Here is a 21,270-nt window from a genome sequence, read left to right as displayed (position 1 = left end):
CACTTAAATCCAACTCATTTACAAGTCAGGTTATCATTCTGATGATTTTATTGGTTATCTCTGAGAATAAAATGATGACCAACAACGTTCTGGGAAGGAATGGTATATATTTGGAAATTAAGGTCAAATAAAAATAACATTATCAATAAAAATGTTTCTTTAAAAAAAAAGATGCTTATTCTTATTTGCTCTTAAGGAAAAAAAAGACAATTTAGGGAGGATATGATAAATGTCTTCAAAGTATTTGAAGAGCTGGCATTTGGAGAAGAAACTAGATTTGTTCTGTTTGGAATCAGAGGATAAAACTGGGAAGTGGACTAACGTTTATTTAGAAGGTTTAGGTTTGAGTCAGGGAGACTTCCAAATAACTAGAACTATTCAAAAATATTATGCACTTCTTGAGGTGGTGAGTCCTTTTCCTCAGAGGTCTTAAAGTAGGGACCGGATGACTTCTTGCTGGTTATTATCTGGAATTCCTTTTTTTTTTTTTTTTTTTTTTGGTATGAGCTATATAGCTAGATGACTGCCAAAGCCTCTTCCAGCTCTCTAGTTCTATAATATGCAAGTTCTTGACTTTCAGGGACTTAAGAGTTTCCTAATAATGATGGAGTTGACTACTAGGTCTATATCCTAAAGAGGTCATAAAAAAGAGGAAAGGATCTCAATGTATAAAAATATTTATAGCAATTCATTTTTATAGTGGCAGAGAACTGGAAATTGAGAGGATGCTCATTAAATGAAGAGTCACTGAAGAAGCTTTAGTATATGAATGTGATGGAATATTACTGTACTATAAGAAATGAAGAGCAGGTGAATTTCAGAAAAACCTGGAAAGACTTAGATGCACTGATGCAAAGTGAAATGAGCAGAACCAAAAGAACATTGTACACAGCGGTAGCCATGTTGTACAATGATTAGCTATGACTGACTTCTCCTCTAACCAATGCAAGCAATAGTATTCCAAGACAAATCCCAAACACTCATGGAAAATGCTATCCACATCCAGAGAAAGAACTGATAGAGACTGAATGCAGATCGAAGTGTGCTCTGTTCACTTTTTTGTATATATTTTTTTCCTTTTATTCTGTTTTTTCTTTCACATGACTAATATAAAATGTTTTACTTGATTGCAAATTGTATTTTGATTTTTGATTGCAAATTTACTTGATATCAAATTGTCATATCATTTTAGGAGGAGGGAGGAAAGAAGAAAATTTAGAACTCAAAATTTTATATTATAAATAAATGTTATAGCCTTGATCAGAAGAATGATTTCATTTTTCAAAGTCCAGTATAGATAGATAATCAGGTAAAAATACCAGTAGGCTGTAGATCATCTTACCTTTGGGTTAACAGTTAGTCCAAAGCTTTTATAAAGTGCTTGCTCTGTTTCAATAACTTTCTCTCTAGAAATGCAAAGACAGGAAAATAAATCAGCAAATAAAAAAACTAATTTAAAAAATACAAAAATTAAAATATTAAAAATTGTCTTGCCGTGTAATTGGAAAAAATAAAATACTGTTTAAAAAAAATAAATAAAATGATGGATTGAGCTAGATGGTTCTGGACATTCTTTCTACCTCTAATAACCTATGAAAAATTCTCTATGAAGGGATGATAGGAAATATAGATATGAAACTATTAAATACTAATACAAAACAGTATGTGATTAAGTGCTAAATGAGTAACAGGCAGGAAACAGAAGACAGCAGATCAATTGAGAGTTGATAATAGTTGTTACAATTTCAGTATATTTATACCTCAGTGTATTTACACCTCAGAAACTGGCAAAGGCTATACATCAGGATTATTTTGTTGTTTTAATTGCTTAGACTTAAATAACAGAGAAAATGCTTGTGCAGATAAAACTTTTTAAATGTTATGGATATGTTTTTTTTTTGTTTCTAGAGAAATGATAGTTCAACATTTATCAAAAACCACTGAGGCAGTTAGAGAAGGACCCCTGAAGAAAGTAATACAATGTACTGGACATTGGAGGAGGATAAGTTTTGGACTAGTAGATGAAATAGGGAAGGAATTTTTAAACAAGGAAGGAATCTTGGAGAAAATAATAAGTCTGGCATTTTAAGAGGAAGAGGAAGAGAGTCTTCTGACTATGACAGCAGATAATGGGAGATTATGAAAAAGAGAGAATTCCATTCCATTTCAACAGACTTAATCTACCATACTACATTATGGGCAGACATATAAAACACACAGAATTAAGGTATAGGTAATTGTAGGACTATATAGTGAAAAGTCTTAAATACAAAACTGAGAATAAATTTTCATGTTTCATGTCTATAGGAAGCAAAATGGTGTAAATAGCCTCAGAGTGCCACTGTGAGATCATGGGTGTGTGGGATGGAAAGATCCTAACTCAAATTGACTGCTCAAAGACATGGTACAAAACAGAAAGTTTTTTAATTTGGATTCTCTGGAGAAGCGTGGCACTCCCTTCACCAGAAAGTCTAGAGCAGGGAAAGCCAATTTTATAGAAGTGATGATAGTTATATAGTCAAGATTTACAGAAACAATATTTGCCCACTCATCTTATGGCAATCCTTAAATTATTGGCCAAACCGATCTTTATTTCTTATTTGACTTTGGAATACTGGTGGGCTTTTTGTGGTACTAGGGTCTTGGTTAAGCAATAAATGTTTCAAAATGTTAAGAACAAGGGGTCTGTGGGTCTGTTTTGCTTCAGAGGTTAATAATTAAGCCAGAGGGATTAAAGGTTGGTCTATTTTACTTTTGGTAAATAGTCAATTAACAGATAGAGATAGCCAGTTTGGAGACTTCTTGGATATCTTTGGGCTATTAACAATTGGTCGGGTTTTTTTCTTTTTTAAGCAGTTGAACAAGGGTCAAAATGCTGGAAGAGTAAATCTTTGCTCTTTCCTCAGAGCCTAAATTAAATAGATCCTTGTTGTTGAGTCTTGACTTACCTAAGGTTGTTATTCTGAGAAGTCCTCAGTTTCCTGATTCACTCTTGGGGGAGGTAGGAAATCGCTACTGGGTTTAAGAGATTGGCTTTGGCCTTTGCCTTTGCCTTGTACCCTGCCTTGTGGAAAACTAGCCCAGCAACAACAGAAACTTTTCCTAGTAACAAAGTGTTTTTGGGACTGGGACAAACATGCCCCAGATCTTTGAAACATGTAGCAAGATCCACACCTCCTGGACCTGGCTGGATGGGCAACCACATCCTGTTTTTCTGTTCCTTGTAGTTAACTGTCCATGTAAAAACTAATTCAGCCCATGACACCTGCCCCAGAAATTTGTATAAATGTGAGACTCTTAAGTCTAGCTTGCTGCTAATCTCTTTAAGGACAAAACCCACCTTGCTGTTCAAAATAAAATCTGACTTGTTCCCTGAAATTCTTCTCCCCTCCCCCCTCCCCGCAGAGCTGACTGATCCTGACAGATCCTCATCTTTTGGCCTGTTTCCTCATCTAGAAAATGACTAGATGTTTTTTTACAATTCCTTCCAGCTCCTTTATTCCAATTTTTCCTATCCCCTGGCAAGAAAGCACATCCGTTGAGAAGCAATGTGAGATAATGGAAAATGTGTTGTATTCAGAGACATTAGAAATGAGTCAAATTCTGCCTCTGCTATATTGAAGAAAACCCTTCCTCACTTTGGTGTCCTTATCCAGCCTCCAAGGTCCTTGCCAGCTTTAAACCCATCTGGGTTTTCACTTGACAATGCTCATTGGCTCTGACCCGGGATCACTCCAGACTCCTTCAGGAAATGGAGGCAGATGATGAAATCTGAATTCAAATCATAGACTGTTTCCAATCCAATCCTCTTCAGTCCCCCCTCAACACATCTGACCCGACTCAAACTCTAGTGACTTCTTAACGCCGGGATCAAATAAAAACCCTTCTTTTTTTATTTGCTGCTTTTTACAAACTGGCTCCACCTGCCTTTCTTATTGCACAAACTAGCTTTCTTAGCCTCCCTCACATGATGCCCCATCTCCCAGATCTCTCATGCCTAGAATGTTCTCCTAACTTTAGCTTTGGAATCCCAACTTCCGCTTGAGATCCATCCTTATCCCCATTGCCAGGCCTGTCTTCTGGCCAACGATAACTTTAACTGTTTGCATAGACTTTTTTTTTAAGTTTTAATTTTATTTAATAATAACTTTATATTGACAGAACCCATGCCAGGGTAATTTTTTACAACATTATCCCTTGCACTCGCTTATGTTTCGATTTTTCCCCCTCCATCCTCCCCACCCCCCCTCCCCCCAGATAGCAAGCAGTCCTATATATGTTAAATATGTTGCAGTATATCCTAGATACAATACATATTTGCAGAACCGAACAGTTCTCCTGTTGCGCACAGGGAGAATTGGATTCAGAAGGTAAAAATAGCTCGGGAAGAAAATCATAGATATATGCATATTGTCCTTCCCCATTTTAGAATATAAGCTCCTCGACGGCAGGGACAGCTTTGCTTCTACATCCCAGCTTTTGGTCCAGTGCCAGTCCCGTAGTAAGTGCTTAAGAAATGCTTGTTTGGTGAAGAAATTGACCTATGAAAGCTGAAACTTTTGGTAGCACAATCGTAGGCCCACAATAAGTGCCTAATGAGTTGTTGTCGCGACTTTTTGATGGCGTCACGGTCCCCTAAGGCAGTCTGGTAAAGCCTGTAAGCCCTTTCTCTGAAGATTGTTTTTTAATTCTTAAGTAAAACGCACAGGTAATTATTAGAAGGGAACCCAATTACTCTGAAATGCAGTTCTCAGAATACTCCGTTAAGAGCCTGTGCGGCTGTGGGCTCCCAGGTTGGCGGGGCCGCGATCCCCACCCCCGGACACGGTGGCGACGCCACGGCGCTTTCCGTCCCGGTAGAAGGCTCGGCGTGCAATTTAGCAAGCGGAAGCGACGGCGCCCGAGTCACGTGGTGGCAGGATCAGGAACGTGGCAGGGGGCGGGCCAGAGAGCGAACGTGCAGCGTCCTAGCCTCTGCTGAATGGGTGGCCACGGCCGCGGCGACGGCGGCGGTAGCGGTATGAGTGCGCGGCGGCGCTTTGCTGGAGCCGCGGCCAGTGCTTGCCTCTCCCTGGTAGCACGCGGAGGCGTCGGGTGGTGAAAGCGGCTGCGAGGGGAGGAGGAAGGCGGCGGCGGCGGCGGCGGCGGCAGCAGCAGCAGGACGAAAGCGGTCGGAAGGTGGCCGGAGTGGGCTCTTGTGGCGACTGTAGCTGTTGCCCTTGGGCCAGACTCTCCCGAGCCGGGGAATCATGGCATCTCTAGTCCATACTGTGCAGGAGAATGGGCGCATAGCTGCCGGGCTCCTGCTCAACCTGCTGGTCTCCATCTGCATTGTTTTTCTTAACAAATGGATCTATGTGCACTACGGCTTCCCCAACATGAGTCTGACCCTGGTGCACTTCGTAGTGACTGGGCTGGGCTTGTACATCTGTCAGAAACTGGACATTTTTGCCCCTAAAAGTCTGCAGCCCTCCAAGCTGCTGCTCCTGGCCCTCAGCTTCTGTGGCTTTGTGGTCTTCACCAACCTCTCTCTCCAAAACAACACGATAGGCACCTATCAGTTGGCCAAGGCCATGACCACCCCTGTGATCATAGTCATCCAGACTCTGTTCTACAAGAAAACCTTCTCCGCCAAAATACAGCTCACTCTGGTGAGTACCTCCAGCTCCAGCTTTTGGTGGCTGGAGTTACTCTTCCAGCTGCAACTTACTTTATTATCTCCCTTTTAAAACTGCCCCCCTTAGGAACAGAGAAATCCATGTTTTGACCTTGTGGCAGTTTATTTGTCGTTACTTTGCCAAAATCCCCGAATGAGTGAGTAGCAGGGGTTTGAGCTGTTCATTGGCTAGCTGGAGGGAAGAGCCTATTTTTTGCAGGTTTCCAGAGCTTTTGATAAAGAGAGACACACGCTCTACAACAAGCAGTTTGTGTAATTATGGCATTTGACTGTATAATATCCTGTTTCCAGGGTGACATGCCACCAGGGTCCCTGGACCTTGGAACCCAAGGGGACTGAACGTATTATCTTGGGTTTTTGAGAATTTACCAAAAAAATAAAATTATAGTGGCTACTCTCCCATGTTTAAAAAACAGTTTTCAGGAAAGTCTTATTTTTCCATTTTATGTAAAAAAAAAATTATGATCAATATGGCCATTTTTTAAAAACCCGAATTATTAAAAGAGGTACTAAATTTTCTTTGTAAAAGCATTAATATACATGCATTTAAAATCTCATGACGAACTAAATTTGAATCGCTTTGATTTTTGTCTAACTAATATTTACATCTTTTTCTTTGCAGATACCCATAACTTTAGGTGTCATCCTAAATTCTTATTACGATGTGAAGTTTAATTTTCTTGGAATGGTGTTTGCTGCCCTTGGGGTGGTAGTTACATCTCTTTATCAAGTGGTTGGTAATTTTTTTTTCTTTTGCAACTCCTTAGCAGAATTTTTGAAGCTATAAACTCCAAGAATAGCAGAAAAGAAGCAATGAAACATGGGTGAGAAGATTCTATAGCTAGAAATGCTGGTTCAACTCAACATTACTATGAGGGAGCATGCTTTAGTATATATTGTAAATTATAAAGAAATTTCAAATTAGAAATCACATTCCCATATCATGTTGCTTTTACAACTTATAGACTGACTTCATTTTCTAATAATTTAGGTAACATATTAATAAAAATTTTACTTTTTATCTGCATGACATGCTACACAGTAATGATAGTGATTATTATTATTGTTATTTTTTAAGATAATAAATATTGTCACTTGATAGTGTCCTGCAAAATAGAAATCTCTTTTTACTAAATTCTCTGGCAGTGAAATTTCTGAGTGTATTGGCCTAAGGAATCAGCTTCAATATGTGTAACATTTAAAGTTTCAAATCTTACTTCCCATACTTACAAATTTAAAATGAATGCATTATCAGTTTTGTAAGAGATAGGCAGCATGTAGAGTGGATAGTGAGCCATCTTCACAGGTAGAATAAGATGAATCTAAGTTTCTTCTCTGACAGTTTTTGCTGTGATTTTGGGTAAGTCATTTAACTTCTCAGTGTTCTAGGCAATTCTAAAATTATAGGGCAGAAAAGATATAGATTGGCATGGTATAGGTAGTTTTGTTGTTTTTTACCAGTGAATTCATCTGTCTAGCCCTCACCCTATCATTTTGTATAGTTAAGACTTCATCGATATTAACTTGAAATAATGGACTTTTAAATGATCATAGTCTCTGAGTCATTACTTAATACTGTGTAACACCCATATCATTAAAAGTCTGGTGCGTTTTAAAAATAGGGGACAAGCATAAGTAGACGGCATAATTCAAACTTCTTTGTATTAATCAGTCATCATGCTTTTACTAAGTAGCTCCTGTGTACTTTACACATAACATCAGCTATACACCAATATCATACTAAAAGTTGGAAATGTTTAGTTTTGTCATTTAAAACCAGTAATATTTTGAAGATTCTTGAGGGATGCTAAGACATTGTATTCTTTTAGTGAAGTGAATTAAATTAGGAATTTAATCCTAAAAAATAATTTAAAAATTAAATGTATCTGTTTAAAACATTGAAATTTGTTTATTAAATTGTATTCATTGCATTACAGTAGAAAATGCAATCCTGCTTTCAAGTCATTCTCATAATGGTCATTCTGACTCATGTAACTCAAAGTTGCAATGGGTTACAATTAAATTCTATAAAAGGTCATTTGTACAGGGAAGCCTTCTTATCAAAGAGCCAGGAGCCAAAACACTCGTTAGAAGATTTGAGATGAGATTGAAAAAGGGCTAATCCTTGAGCAGTTTACTGGGGAAAAGGTAACACTTCTCATTGAAGTGGTTTTCTTTATAGAATAGTTACGATCCTGCAAAATTTACTGTTAATCAGATCATACAGTCCTCTTGAATCCCACTGATTTGTGAAATGTTCCCACATGTCCTACAATGACAGTAAAGGAGGGTAGAATGGGAGATTTGGGGCTCAGTAGGGAACTGCACAGAGAGGGAATTGATAGCAAGCTACAGATGGTGCCTGGGGAAAGGCGCAGGAGCTTGATTATAACATACCTATGTGTAGTAACTGGTAAATAGCTGAAGTATCACTCCTTTATATTATATTGTTCATTAGTTAAGGTCTTTTGAAATCATATTTCAGATTTGTTTCCTAATTTCCTGTTTCTCATATTCTGTTTTTCTGCACATAAACAATTTCTATTGGGGTGGGGTACACCTCAATATAAAAATTAACTGGAGCATTCCAAGAATTTGACAGATTTTACTTAGAGTCATTAAACATTAAAACTTGATGGGTGATCATATTATTTAAATAATTATGACAGATTGTCTTCTGCTGCTTCGTTGTGGCATAAAGGTGACTGACTTCTCTAGCGTCAGTATTAGTGATACACAAACTCTGGCTGGGTATTTAGGTGAATAAGCTTTGTGTATGTGACAGCAAGATGGGCCAGTGGAGAGCGCTCTGGAGTTAGCGCCAGAAAGACCTTACTTTAAAGACTTCCTCAGATACTTATTGGCTGTGTGATCTCAAATGACTAATTTATCATCATCTGATGTCTTAACTGAAAGAACAGAGCAGTTACTAGAAAAGGAAATTATTTCCATCATCTACTGATTTCATACAGCTAATCAAATCATTGAGAAATCCATCATTGCCTCCACTGGAAGATATGAGAAATTAATTTGTCAGACTCTCTATAGCCTCATCTCCTCTCTTATGCCATTTTTAGAAAGGAATAGAGAGAGGTATAGCCCTGCTATCTTCTCAGCATCTCTTTCCATGAACTCTAATGATCACTGATCCCATTATTGTCTTTTTCTTTTGGCAGATGAGCATATTAAAAAAAAAAAACCCATAATTTTCTTTATTCTTTACCAACTAAAATAATTGGATAAGTCTTGGATGGATTCCTTCCTCCAAAAGACTAAATGTCTTTTTGTGTATTTTATGTATCTTCCTTGTTTTGCAAGGTAGCTAGTTATAATGAATGGTAGCCAGCTTCCATCTTTGTAGCCCATTTTGTACTGCTGAATAATGATGTCTTATTTCTGTATTAAATTATTTTATTTGTTAATTTTTAGTGGGTGGGAGCCAAACAGCATGAGCTGCAGGTGAACTCCATGCAGTTGCTATACTACCAAGCACCAATGTCCTCTGCCATGTTATTAATAGTCGTGCCCTTCTTTGAACCTGTATTTGGGAAAGGAGGAATCTTTGGCCCCTGGTCATTTTCTGCCTTGGTAAGTTCTTTATTTTTGAGAATTATTCATTTTCACAACTAAAACAATCAAGTTATAAACATTTTAAAGCTTATTCCTTTTCTTATGCAGTTTAGTCCTACTTTTGTTGATTGTTTATGGCACCCTTACCCTCCTGAAAAAGTAAAAGAAAAATAGATGCGATTTCTCAGTAGTCAAAATGGTCATCCTGGAACTTGTGTAGCCAGTCTCCATGTGAGAAGCCTTTGAGGCCTCATTCAGAGTCAGCTTGCTCATGTTTAGCAGATGGTTCTGATGGTTCAATAATGCTAGATTTTCCAGTGCCCAAAGGAGTTAAAATAGCTAGTTATAGGGAAAGGGAGACTTAGGGCTGTTACTGTCATTCAGCTCAGTAACAAAGTGACTAGAGTGCTGGGTTTGAAATCAGGAAGACCTGAGTTTAAGTCCCATCTCAGATAATAGCTGTGTGACCCTTAGCATATTACTTCACTACTTTCTCCCTCAGTTTTCTTGTCTGCAAAATGGGGATAATAATAGCACCTACCTCCCAGGGTTGTGCAATGATCAAATGAGATAATCTGTGTACAGTGCTTTGCAAACTTTAAAAATACTACAAAACCCTACCAGCTCTTTCATAAAAAAGCATAATAAAATAACTGATGTTCACAATGATGGCCCTGAATCATTAAGGAATTATTTTCAGCAAACTATTTAATATGATTATAGCATATTTCAAATAGCTGTCTATCAAAAAATAGTTAAGGAAAAAAAGCTTAAATGGAGTAAATTTAGTGATCTAGAAACTTCATTATTTCCCTAATGATGCTACATGAATGAGATGTCACCTACAGAAATGGAATAATTTGACTAGGAGAGACAGAATAAGAAACTGTTTAGGGCAGGAATGGGGAATCTTTTTTGCCAGAGGCCATTTGGATATTTATAATATCATTCGCTGGCTATACAAAATTACCAACTTATAGAACTCAAGCAGTGGGAGGTTGTTGTACCTAGCTTTCAACTTATTGAATGTGGTTGCCTTAGCAAGTGATAAGGCCTTGTGGGCCAGATGTTCCTCACCCTTGGTTTAGGATATAATAAAAATGAGATACCCCGTTAAAGTCAATAAGTCTTTCTTAAATGCTATGTTCCAAGCACTGTGCTAAGTGCTGGGGATATTAACACAAGTAAAAAGAAAGATCATCTTTACCCTTGAGGAAAGGGATATAGGGAACAGAAAAACAAGGAGGGTTGTTGGGCAAAGGGAAAATCTAGTGCATGAAGGATGGTTGGTATATAGGCCCATAGGCCCAAACGGGATTCTACAACAGGTTCACCAGTGGGAAAGGGGGGCTGCCAGGTAGAAAGAGAAGCATCTGAGGCTTTATTTTTAATGTCAGTGTAACTGTGTAGCTTTTTGTCATAAGGCAACTCTAATGAATCAAAAAGGGGACCTGAAATTTCCATCAGACAGGAAACATTTTTGATGGATAGCTTTTGTGGACTCCTAGGTAGGTTATATTTTCTCATCCCAATATGGCTTTGAAAATGAAGATGAAGGACAACTAGGTGGTACAGTGGATAAAGCATCAGCCCTGAAGTCAGGAAGACCTGAGTTCAGATCTGGCCTGAGATACTTAACACTTCCTAATTGTGTGACCTTGGGCAAGGCTTGGCCTTAGGCCCTCCCTCCCCCCCCCCCCAAAAAAAAAAAAAAAAGGAAAGAAAGAAAATGATGAAATTAACTGAGTAAATCTATGTGAAACAGAAATGACCAGCATATGTAGCTATGTTTCTTGGAACTTAATTTCTCAGTGGTTTAAATCATAGCCAATATTTTCACTCTAGCCTTGTCATCTTTTTAAACTGAAGAATCTGTCCTTCTAAAATTCCCTTCCATCTATTCATTATGCATCTTCTATGTACCAAATTATTTCGATGTTGTTTCTCTCATTAGAATATAAATGCTTGAGTACTGAAGCTTTTTTGAATTCATATTCCAAATTAGACACTTAAGAACTGATTGACCCTTGGCATTTCACTTTATTGCTCTCTGCCTTGGCTTCCTTATCTGTAAGATGGGGACAATAATAGTGCTATAACAAATTAAATATTTAATAAAAATCTTTTTTTGGTACTCCTAGTACTTAACACAACATATAGTAACTGTGTAACAAATGCTATTTTATTGACTAGCCTGTAAAATAACCCTTTGTATTTTTTTATTTTTGTGCTTTTTCTCATACAGATTTCCTTGTCAAGAATTCCTTTTACCTTCTTTTTGCTTATCTAAATTTTATCCATTCTTCAAATACCAGGTCAAAATTATCTCTTTCAAAAAAGCTTTTCCCTACCTACCTAAGCCTGAAGTTAGTCCTCCCCACTCTGAACTCCTAGAGTATTTACTATTTGTGTTGTTTACTTAGCTATTATGTGCTATTGCTACTCTGTGACAGATCTTTTGTCACTATTATTTAAAACATTTTAATTTTTAAGTGTCATAGCTTTCCAATTAGATAATAACTTTCTTGAGGACAGAAATTATGTCATATTATTTTTGTTTCCCATGTAACTTTATGTGGTTTAATTGGTACTCAAATGAATACTTGTTGATTTGATTCAAATAGATATTTCAATATTTTGTTTTGAACTTCATAAGTTAAGTTGGGTTTCCATATACAAGAATATTTTCCACTAAAATATTTCCACTCTATTGCTTCAAAAAGGCATGGAGGGAGACTGTGGATTTTCAGATGCTGTACTAGTGGAGTTGAAGTTCTCCCAGGTCCTTTCAAGCTGGAAAGGCTCAATACATAGGCTATATGTAACCCCAACAAGGGGTTGTGAGGATCATCACCAAAAAGTTGGCCACAGAACTTTTAAAAAATGTTTTCCCAAGATATGTTGGGGATGTGATCTTGGCTTATGGAGTGGAATCCATAAGGGAAAGCACAAATCTTTCAGAGTATTGGAGTATATTATAATAGATGCTGTTCCGTTTTCCTTTTTTATACCCTAGAGTTTATCCGTAGAGTAGAGTGAGCACTCAACTCTGTCGCAACTGAACTCAATTTCTTTTTTGTTATATTTGAAAGTAATCAAAAAGATGAGTCAAACATGCTTGCATGACTGTACTATAATAATGACTTTCTCTTTGTTTTCCTAGCTTATGGTTCTGCTATCTGGGATAATAGCCTTTATGGTAAATTTATCCATATACTGGATCATTGGAAATACTTCACCAGTCACGTATCCTTTTCAATAATGATATTAACAATTTTTAAAGTTTGTATGACATGTTAGGGTTTTTAAAAGTATGTTTCACATTTATTATCTTATTTGCTCCTCATTATAATCCTTTAAACTAGGAAAAGTAGGAGTAGTGTTCTTTCTTTATAGATGGAGAAACTGAGTCATTAAGAGGATAAGCAGTATAAAGTCACATAGAAAGTTGTTTCTGTTGATGGAATTCCTGATTAATGGTAATAGAATAAATATTATCATAATTATAATAATAAATATAAAATATAATAAAGTAATTACCATAACAACTAGCATCTGTTATACCTCTTTAAGGCATCTGATCTTCACAACAATCTTATGAGGTTGGGACTATTATGAATCCTATTTTATAGATGAAGAAACTGAGGTGGTAAAAGTTAAGTGACTTGCCTAGAGTCTCCCAGCTAATAAGGATCTGAGGTAGAATTTAAATTCTGGTTTTTCTGAGTTCTTGTCTAGCTCTTTATCTATTCCATAATATAGCTGCTCTAGAGAGATTTCCAACTATACATTTATAGATATTTTTATGTTTTCATCTGAAGAGTCGTAGATTCAGGTATTTTTTTTAAAAAGTCTGCTCAGAAAAATGGGCCAATAGCTATCAATTATGTTGTGAATGATTACCAAAAAATGTTGCTTGTTTGATATTTTTCAACTAGTTCAATCACCTTAAATAGTACACCATTTTTTCCAATATGAAGCATAGTAATAAATTTAAGTAGAATTCTGAATTTTCCACACTAAAGAATGAGGTATGGTCAAGCCAAGAAAGTAGTTAGCCCCTTCCTTAGCCTCTAAACTACTTCTCTTTCAATTTGGGATGAGTCTTTATATGAGCATGACTGTTTTCATTTCAAATTAAATAATGAAATCATAGGATATTGAGGAAATATCTGGGAAACCACCCAGTTTCTTCATCTTTGCTCTCCTTACTAGACTTCACAACTTCTTAGAAGAGACAGCCTAATGTCTCAGTGATTCCCAGAATAAACTTAAGCCAAGCTACTGACCATTCCCTGGGTTAAGGAAGGAATTTGGTAATTTGTTGTCAAAAGTTTTTTCTCATACAAATTAAATAAGTGTTAAAGTTGGAATAGCCCGTACCTCAATACTTTCAGTATTGAGCTTAGTTCTTTACATAGAAGAAAGTACATAATAAATATTTGAAGTTAAAAATGATAACTAACATTTTTCTTATATTGCTTTTTAAAATTTGCAATCTCCTCTGCATGCATCAGATCGATTCTTAAACCCTGCATGTTTGAGGTAGAATTAAAATTCAAATCTTCCTGACTCCAAATCTAGTGCTCTTTCCATTCTATGGCCTCGTTTTAAAATCAAGAAAAGTTAATGAGTTTTGTAGCTCCTAATCGTTGGGTTATCTGTTGGTGGATAACAATAAGAATCTGAATAAGTACAGTGCTACACTGCTTAATTGCTTACACATACATGGAAAAAAGTAGACAGGGCACCACAATCCACCAGAGCTGGTGATCTCTTGGTTATAGCTAATAAATGTGAATTGTGGTTTTTCTGGTCCTGACAAATTCTACATTGATCTTGTTAGTACCTGGCAAAGAAAGGGAGCAGTAAATGTGTTTGCATGTCTTACATCTACCTTAGGAAGAAGGAAATTCAATATATTCAAGACAGAACTCTTCTTTTCCCCCATATCTAGACACCTTTTATCAAGGGCATCACTTTTTTCTAGTTATCCAAATTGGCAATTCTAAGAATCATCCTCAACTCACAATCAGTTGTCAAGATTTAATAATTCTATTTCCAAAATATCTCTCATACCTATCCCTTTCTTGTTCCTTTCCTGGCCACTATCCTTGTTCACAGCTCTCATTATCTCTTCTGTGGTCTGATATGTAGTCTCCTAATTTATCTTTCTGCCTCCAGTTCCCTCCCTCTTCAATCCATCCTCCACACAGTTGCCAAATTTATATTCCTGAAGTTTGTTCAATAAACCCCATTGGTTTCCTTTTGCCTTAAGGATAAAATTCTTCTATCAGGCTTTTGAAGTCCTTTAGAATCTGGCCCCAGCCTACTTCTCAAGGCTCGGCACATATTACTTCTTCACACACTCCTCATTCTATCTCAGAGATGTTTTTTTTTTTCCTTTTGTCTTTCTTCAAATAACAGAACTTTATATTCTGTCCTTCCCATCTCCTCACACATTGTAGGGAAGGAGGAGAGGGAAAAAATCCTTATAACCAATATATATAGTCAAGCAGAATGATTTACTGGAATAGCTATGTCCAATAAAATATTTCATTCTGCATCCTGTGTCATCATCTCTTGGTCAAGAAATGGATATTGTGTTTTATCATGGGTCCTCTAGAATAGTGGTTGCTCATTGCATTGATCAGAATTCTTAATTCTTCCAAAGTCTTTATGATGTTATTGAATAAATTGTTCTCACTCTACATCAGTTCACACAAGTCTTCTCAGGTTTCTCTGAAACTGTCTCCTTCATGATTTCTTAGAGCACAAACAGTGTTCCATTGCATTTAGATACCATAATAGTCATAACCAAATTAATGGGCATTCCCTTGGTTTCTAGTACCTTGGCACCACCAAAAGAGTTACCATATTCTTGTTTATGTTGGACCTTTTCCTATTGCTTTGAGAGCCCAGAAATTTTAAAAACTTTTTATATCATGGAACTCATTTTGGCAGTATGATGAAATCTATGGACCCTTAATATGTTTTCAAATAAAATATATAGTTACAAGGAAAACTAATTATATCAAATAAAGATATAATTATTTCCCATTCAATTTCACAGACCCCCTGAAATAAGCCAGCCTACCTTACGGACTTCTCATTTAGGACATTCTGTCTTGAATCTCCATACCTTTGCAGATACTATCTATTCCCTGTATCTGGAATCCATTCCCTCACTTCTGTGCCTTAGAATTTCTAATTTCTCTCAAACCTTAGCTCAAACATCACTTCTAATAAAAAGATGTCCTGATGTCTTCATTTGTCCTTCCCAGCCTCTTCCCCCACTCCCAAATTGTTCGGTTTATATATTTTGTAGTTACTTCTCTGGGGATGTGTTGTTTGCCCACAGTAGAAAGACACTTGGAAGGCACTGCTTTTTTCTTTGTATTTCCAGAATACAGCCCTGGCTGATGGATGCTTAATTAATGTTTATTGGATGAATCTTGTTAAATCATCAAGAAAAATTCACCTTTTACCTAATGTGGTTTGGTGACAGTATTATTCAGAAGTCTCTAGAGCTACATAAATATTTGGAAATGATGGGCTGTGTAAATTTCAGGAATTGATATATCAATTTGAGTACTTTTTTTTTTTTTTTTTTTGTATAAATGGATTCATTTAAGTGTGTCAGAAATTTGTATGTCATCCTTAACCAAAACTACAGGTATAACATGTTTGGACACTTCAAATTCTGTATTACTTTATTTGGAGGATATGTTTTATTTAAGGATCCACTGTCAATTAGTCAGGGACTTGGCATTTTATGCACATTATTTGGCATTCTTGCCTATACTCATTTTAAACTTAGTGAGCAGGAAGGCAACAGGAGCAAATTAGTACAGCGTCCTTAAGGGAGTTTTCATAGAGAAAATATAATTGCCACATGTGCACTGATTTTTAAAATAATAAACAAAAAATTAATTTCAGAATCACCACAGTAGATTCTACTACCAGAATATAAAAATAAATCATATTTTTACATATTAAAACTGATTTTGAATATTTAAATAATTAATTTCTCAAAGCAAAAATGGCCCATATTAAATTTTAGAAGTCATCTTTTTGATCATAAAAGATGACTTCATCCAAATAAATACATCAAAATTAAAGTTATTATAATAAATCTAAAGAAATTTTTGCTAGTACCACATATAGTTGTTTTTTGTTTGAACAAACCATTGAACCATTAATGACACATCTGTTTTCTACAGTATAAATTTTCATTTACTATAGGTTTACATATTATTGGTAATTTCTCATTGAGTAGCATATATATTATCACTCTGGGCAAAAACTTAAGATCCATAGATTTGGTTTAATTTCAGGATTCATTTGGAGAAATCAAATTAAAAGTAAAATAGATAAGATGTCGAAGACAAATTTCAGTCCCAAATTAAATTTTTTTGAGGATGTGAGGAATAAGTTAATGCAGAGAGAGGTAAATTGTTAGGAAATTAAAGCTTTCTTATCTTGAGTCTTGCTTTAGACCTTTTAAATTGTATACCTGGTTCAGTGAAACAAATGTACTTTTAGATTCATAGAAAAGTGCCAACCCAGGCTCTAAGTGAAAATGGGTAAAATGAATATTGGAAATAACTATAATAATGATGATGACTAAAATGATACTAAGCCAAGAATTTGTAGTGTTTTCCCATTTTCCTTGGCAAGCTAAATATTAAGCATTTCATAGCTACAGCTTTTGAAGCAACAGATAAAGATTGAGAGACTCTAAGAATGCTCCCTCTCCCTTTGACATCAGATATCAATGTGAACTATGCCTAATCAAAAAAGGTGGCAGAAAGAATCTGAAGCAGTGAGTTGAAGCAGAAACTGTTCAAAATCTCAGGAATATCTAGAGAGAAATAAGGAAGAAAGATTGGAAAAAGTAATTTGACCTCGAGAATAATTTACATTGTAATTATTTTCCAGGACAGCTTGTGATGGATTAAAAAAAAAAAAAAAAAACTTAAAGACAGAATTTAGAAAGGCCAGTGAAAAGAACAATTGTTATTATGATAAGGGAGGAAATATTGTGTTGTATACTTAGGATAGCTTATTATGTATAATGGTTGAAATTGGAGTTTAGATAGAGTATTTTAAACTATCAAAGTTTACAATGCCTCTAAGACTTTTAGGGCACTTTGTATAAGGTAGACGAGAGTGATATTAATTGTCTCTCACAATAAAGGGAACTGCATAATTGTTTTGTTTTTTTCCTTAAGAAAAAACATTTCTAAGCATTGTTATCTGTTTACTTTTTTCCAATTTTATGTAATTTTAATTTTATGTAATTAATTTTAATATTAATTTTTAAAAAATTTGAGTTCCAAATTCTTTCTCTCTCCTCCCCTCTTCCTAAGATTCCAATCAATGTGACAGAGGTTTTATGTGTTAAACAGTGTTATTTGTGAGAGGCAGTGTGGCACTGTAGATGAAGAGCCTTGCCTTAGAGGCAGAAAAGACCTGGTTGGATAACCTGTTCCTGACCCATACTAGTTAGGTGACATAGGCAGATCTCAACCTCTTGGTATCTAAGGCAATACTTGGATTCTGGATCTACTTCTGAAGAAGTAAATTGCATACAAGGAATTCTCTGCACTGATGAAATTTAAAAAAAATTCTTTGTACATTTTGAGCAGCAGCAGCAGCTTGGTAAGACCAAGGGCTACCTAAAGTTATAGTCTGTTCACATTTTGAACTATCTGACCTCTCTTCAAATCTATTTTGATAGCATTTCAGCTGCAAGTTTGTTATTGTGTTTATTTTTGTATTTGTTTTTTTAAAAAACATTCTTTGATTCTTTCCAATTTATAGAACTGTTTAACTGTAGTAAGAATTATAAAGCAATTTATACAGATCTGTGTTCTGTATAAGTTTGAATTTTAACATATGCCATGTTAAAATAAAAATAAGCTACTGGCAAGGGTTATCAGTACAATAACGATGAATTGTAAATTCTACACTATATGCATTGATTTGTGCTGTGCACAAACTTTTTATCATAAATAAAAGTGGGGTCATTTTTAGGGTTAAGCAATGGCAGAAGGGAGGCGGGGTGGGAAGGAACATGCTATCTATAAATATATAAATAATAGTAGAAGCATACAATGTAATCTAGAAAAACCACATGCTCAGAATGTGTTCTGCACAGAAGATAATCTAAATGGCACGAGATGGAAAAATGCGCTTGGAAATCCAAGATTGAAAACAAGCCAGAAAGGCAATATGTTTGAAGACACAGTGGACAAAACTCTAAACTTAAAAAACAAGATCTGCTTTCAAATCCTGCCTCTAAAACCAGCTAAATGTGACACTGAGCAAATAACTTAACCTTTCTGAACCTCAGTTTCTCCATTTGGAAAATGGGGATGATTGCATCTATCTTACATAGTTGATGTAAGGATCAGGTAAGATAATATATGTAAAATGTTCTTCAAATCTTAAAGATTTATACAAATGTGAATTATTTTTGGAAGAAAACAAAATTGGTCTTTTGGTTACTAAAATGATGAGAGCTTTCTTTAGTCACAAAGTAAGCAGTTTCTATTTGGTAAGTAAAGCTTGAGGCATTTACTTTAATTTGTAGAAATTAAATGATCCCAAGACCTCTTGCACTTCTAATACCTTCTGTAATGCTAAAAGGAAATGTACATGTAGATTTCATGATAGTTTGCCTAGGTTACAAATATGTCTGGTATGTTCAAATACAATTCTTGTCTTCCTATTTAAATAGTATTTCAGGGAAAAGTATGTTTATCTATCAAAAAAGCATATGCCTGGTTGTCATTTAAATTGTTGTTAAAAGTTGCCAAAGTTTGGTACCTTAATGTCAGCAAATTTTTATCACTTTTTAAAAGTATGGCCTTCCTCATATACATGTCATGGCCAGCAATACAGCAAAGCAATTATCAGACCTCTGTTCCAAAGTTAGAGCTGTTCTTATTGATAGCATTATTTTAAACAAAGATAATGTTATTTTAACTCTTTGAATAAAAATAATCTCCTTTTTAAGGAAAAGACTTTTCTTTTTAAGTATAATTGATTGCTGGGAATAAGTTGAAGCAATGAGAGGACCCAAGTTTTAAAATTAGTATGATCAAGAGCACCATTCCTCTTGGTTATTGATGATAAAGTGAATAGAATGTCAGCCCTGGAGTGAGGAAAACTCTTCCTGAGTTCAAATCCAGCCTCAGATACTTAACTGTGAAGCTCTGGGCAAGTCACTTCAGCATATTTGCCTCAGTTTCCTCATCTGTAAAATAGAAGTAATACTAGCACATGCCTCATAAGGCTGTTAAAAGGGTCAAATGAGATATCTGTAAATCACTTAGCATAATTCCTGGCACATATTAGATATTTAATACTTATTCCCTTCTCCCTTCTATCACCCACAGTAAACTTTCATTTGGCTTAAACATACTGAGTTCAGAGGGAATCCTAGCTAGAATAAAAATGTGCTATAGCAGACTCCTCTTGTTAAGGTTCAAGGGGGACTTCAAAAATGTTGGGCTTCCAGACCCATGTTGTAAGGCATCTCAAAAAATTTGCAGGCTTGGACTCAAGTCAAGAAGTAAAATTTATTATAATTGTAATGCCAATTACAATTGGCTAAATTCCCAAAGAAATTAGCAAAGATCTTCAGTTGATAAATAGTCAAAAGATATGAACATTAATTTTCAGGTAATGAAATTAAAGCTATTTATAATCATATGAAAAGATGCTCTAAATCACTATTGATGAGAGATGCAAACTAAAACAACTCTGAGGTACCACTACGTATCTCTTGGATTTACTAAAATAAGAGGGAAAAAATAATGATAAATGGTGGAGGGGATGTGGGAAAACTGGGAAACTAATGCACTATGGGGGGGGGGGGGTTGTGAAATGATTCAGCTGTTCTGGAGAGTAATTTGGAACTATGCTCAAAGGACCGTGAAACTGTGCATACCCTTCTGATCCAGCAGTGTCACTACTGAGTCTGTATCCCCAAGAAATCATAAAAGAGGGAAAATGTTTATAGCAGCTCTTTTTGTGATGGCAAAGAATTGAAAAATGAGTAGATGTCTATCAATTGGAGAATGGCTAAATAAGTTATGGTAAATGAAAGTAATGGAATATTAAACTGTGGAGACTGAATCAACTATGTTCACTTTTTTCTTTTTGTCTTTTTTCTCTCATAGTTTTTTTTGTTCTGATTTTTCTCTCCCAATATGCTTCATAAGAAAATATGTAAAAAGAAATGAATGTATATGTATAAACAAAAGCAAACAAACAAGAAGTTAACAAAGAACCAGGATCAGGAAAATAAATTTATAGGGAAAAGTTAAGAGAAACTAGGTGCTTCATGTCCCTGATATGCAAATTTTATGGCTTAGAAATAAAGTTGAGGAGTGATCTGACGCTTACTTTGTGCACAGATGCAGTGCCCATAGTTCTCTGGGGCAGAGCTGGAGGGAAAATGGTGTGAGATAGAGAGAATCTTCCAAAGGTGTGTTTTTAGGCCTGAAATTCAAGTGGCAGATACCCAATTTTGTTCTGCACCTGTGTCAACTTTTAAATACCTCATAAATGTTGCTCATTAGTTTCAGAAATTCTATCATTGACCAGCAATGCTGGTTGTTATGTAACAGCCAGCAATATTTGCAGCCTTAGCATCCTGGTCATATAAACTGGGCAGCATAGCCTGAAGGAAGAAATATATCATTTCTAACTATACCATTCCCAAAGCCAGGTGGTTTTAGAATTACTGTTACATTCTTCCTAAGGGCTGTACCACATCACTCTATACTATCCTATCTGGATTTCATATTTTAGTTTTCTGTCAAGTTTCTTTAGATTGAAAATAAAAAATAACAGAGAGAGAAGCAGTCCTTTTAGTCCTTTAAAGGATTTGGATTCAGGAAGATGTGAATTTGGTCCCTCCAAATCCTATACAAGTCACAATTTCTCTGCCTCATTTTCCTCATGTATAAAATGAGAGAAGTTACTATTATATAGGATTGTTGTGAAGA

The 21,270-nt window shown here is 35.7% G+C and overlaps 1 protein-coding gene across 1 annotated transcript; it reads left to right on the top strand.

Moving 5' to 3' along the window:
• Window positions 1-4,263: 4,263 nt before the first annotated feature.
• Window positions 4,264-20,395, top strand: SLC35E3 (solute carrier family 35 member E3). Its single transcript, XM_052001036.1, has 5 exons — window positions 4,264-5,651; window positions 6,300-6,410; window positions 9,107-9,265; window positions 12,411-12,493; window positions 15,924-20,395. The coding sequence occupies exons 1-5, from the start codon at window positions 5,250-5,252 to the stop codon at window positions 16,108-16,110; spliced, it is 942 nt and encodes a 313-aa protein (XP_051856996.1). The 5' UTR covers window positions 4,264-5,249; the 3' UTR covers window positions 16,111-20,395.
• The last annotated feature ends 875 nt before the right edge of the window (window positions 20,396-21,270 follow it).

Source organism: Antechinus flavipes, chromosome 5 (genome assembly GCF_016432865.1).
Source record: "Antechinus flavipes isolate AdamAnt ecotype Samford, QLD, Australia chromosome 5, AdamAnt_v2, whole genome shotgun sequence".
In the NCBI taxonomy this organism is placed as follows: Eukaryota; Metazoa; Chordata; class Mammalia; order Dasyuromorphia; family Dasyuridae; genus Antechinus; species Antechinus flavipes.
The sequence above is the reverse complement of the archived record's forward strand: the minus strand, read 5'-3'. Positions and strand labels throughout refer to the sequence as shown.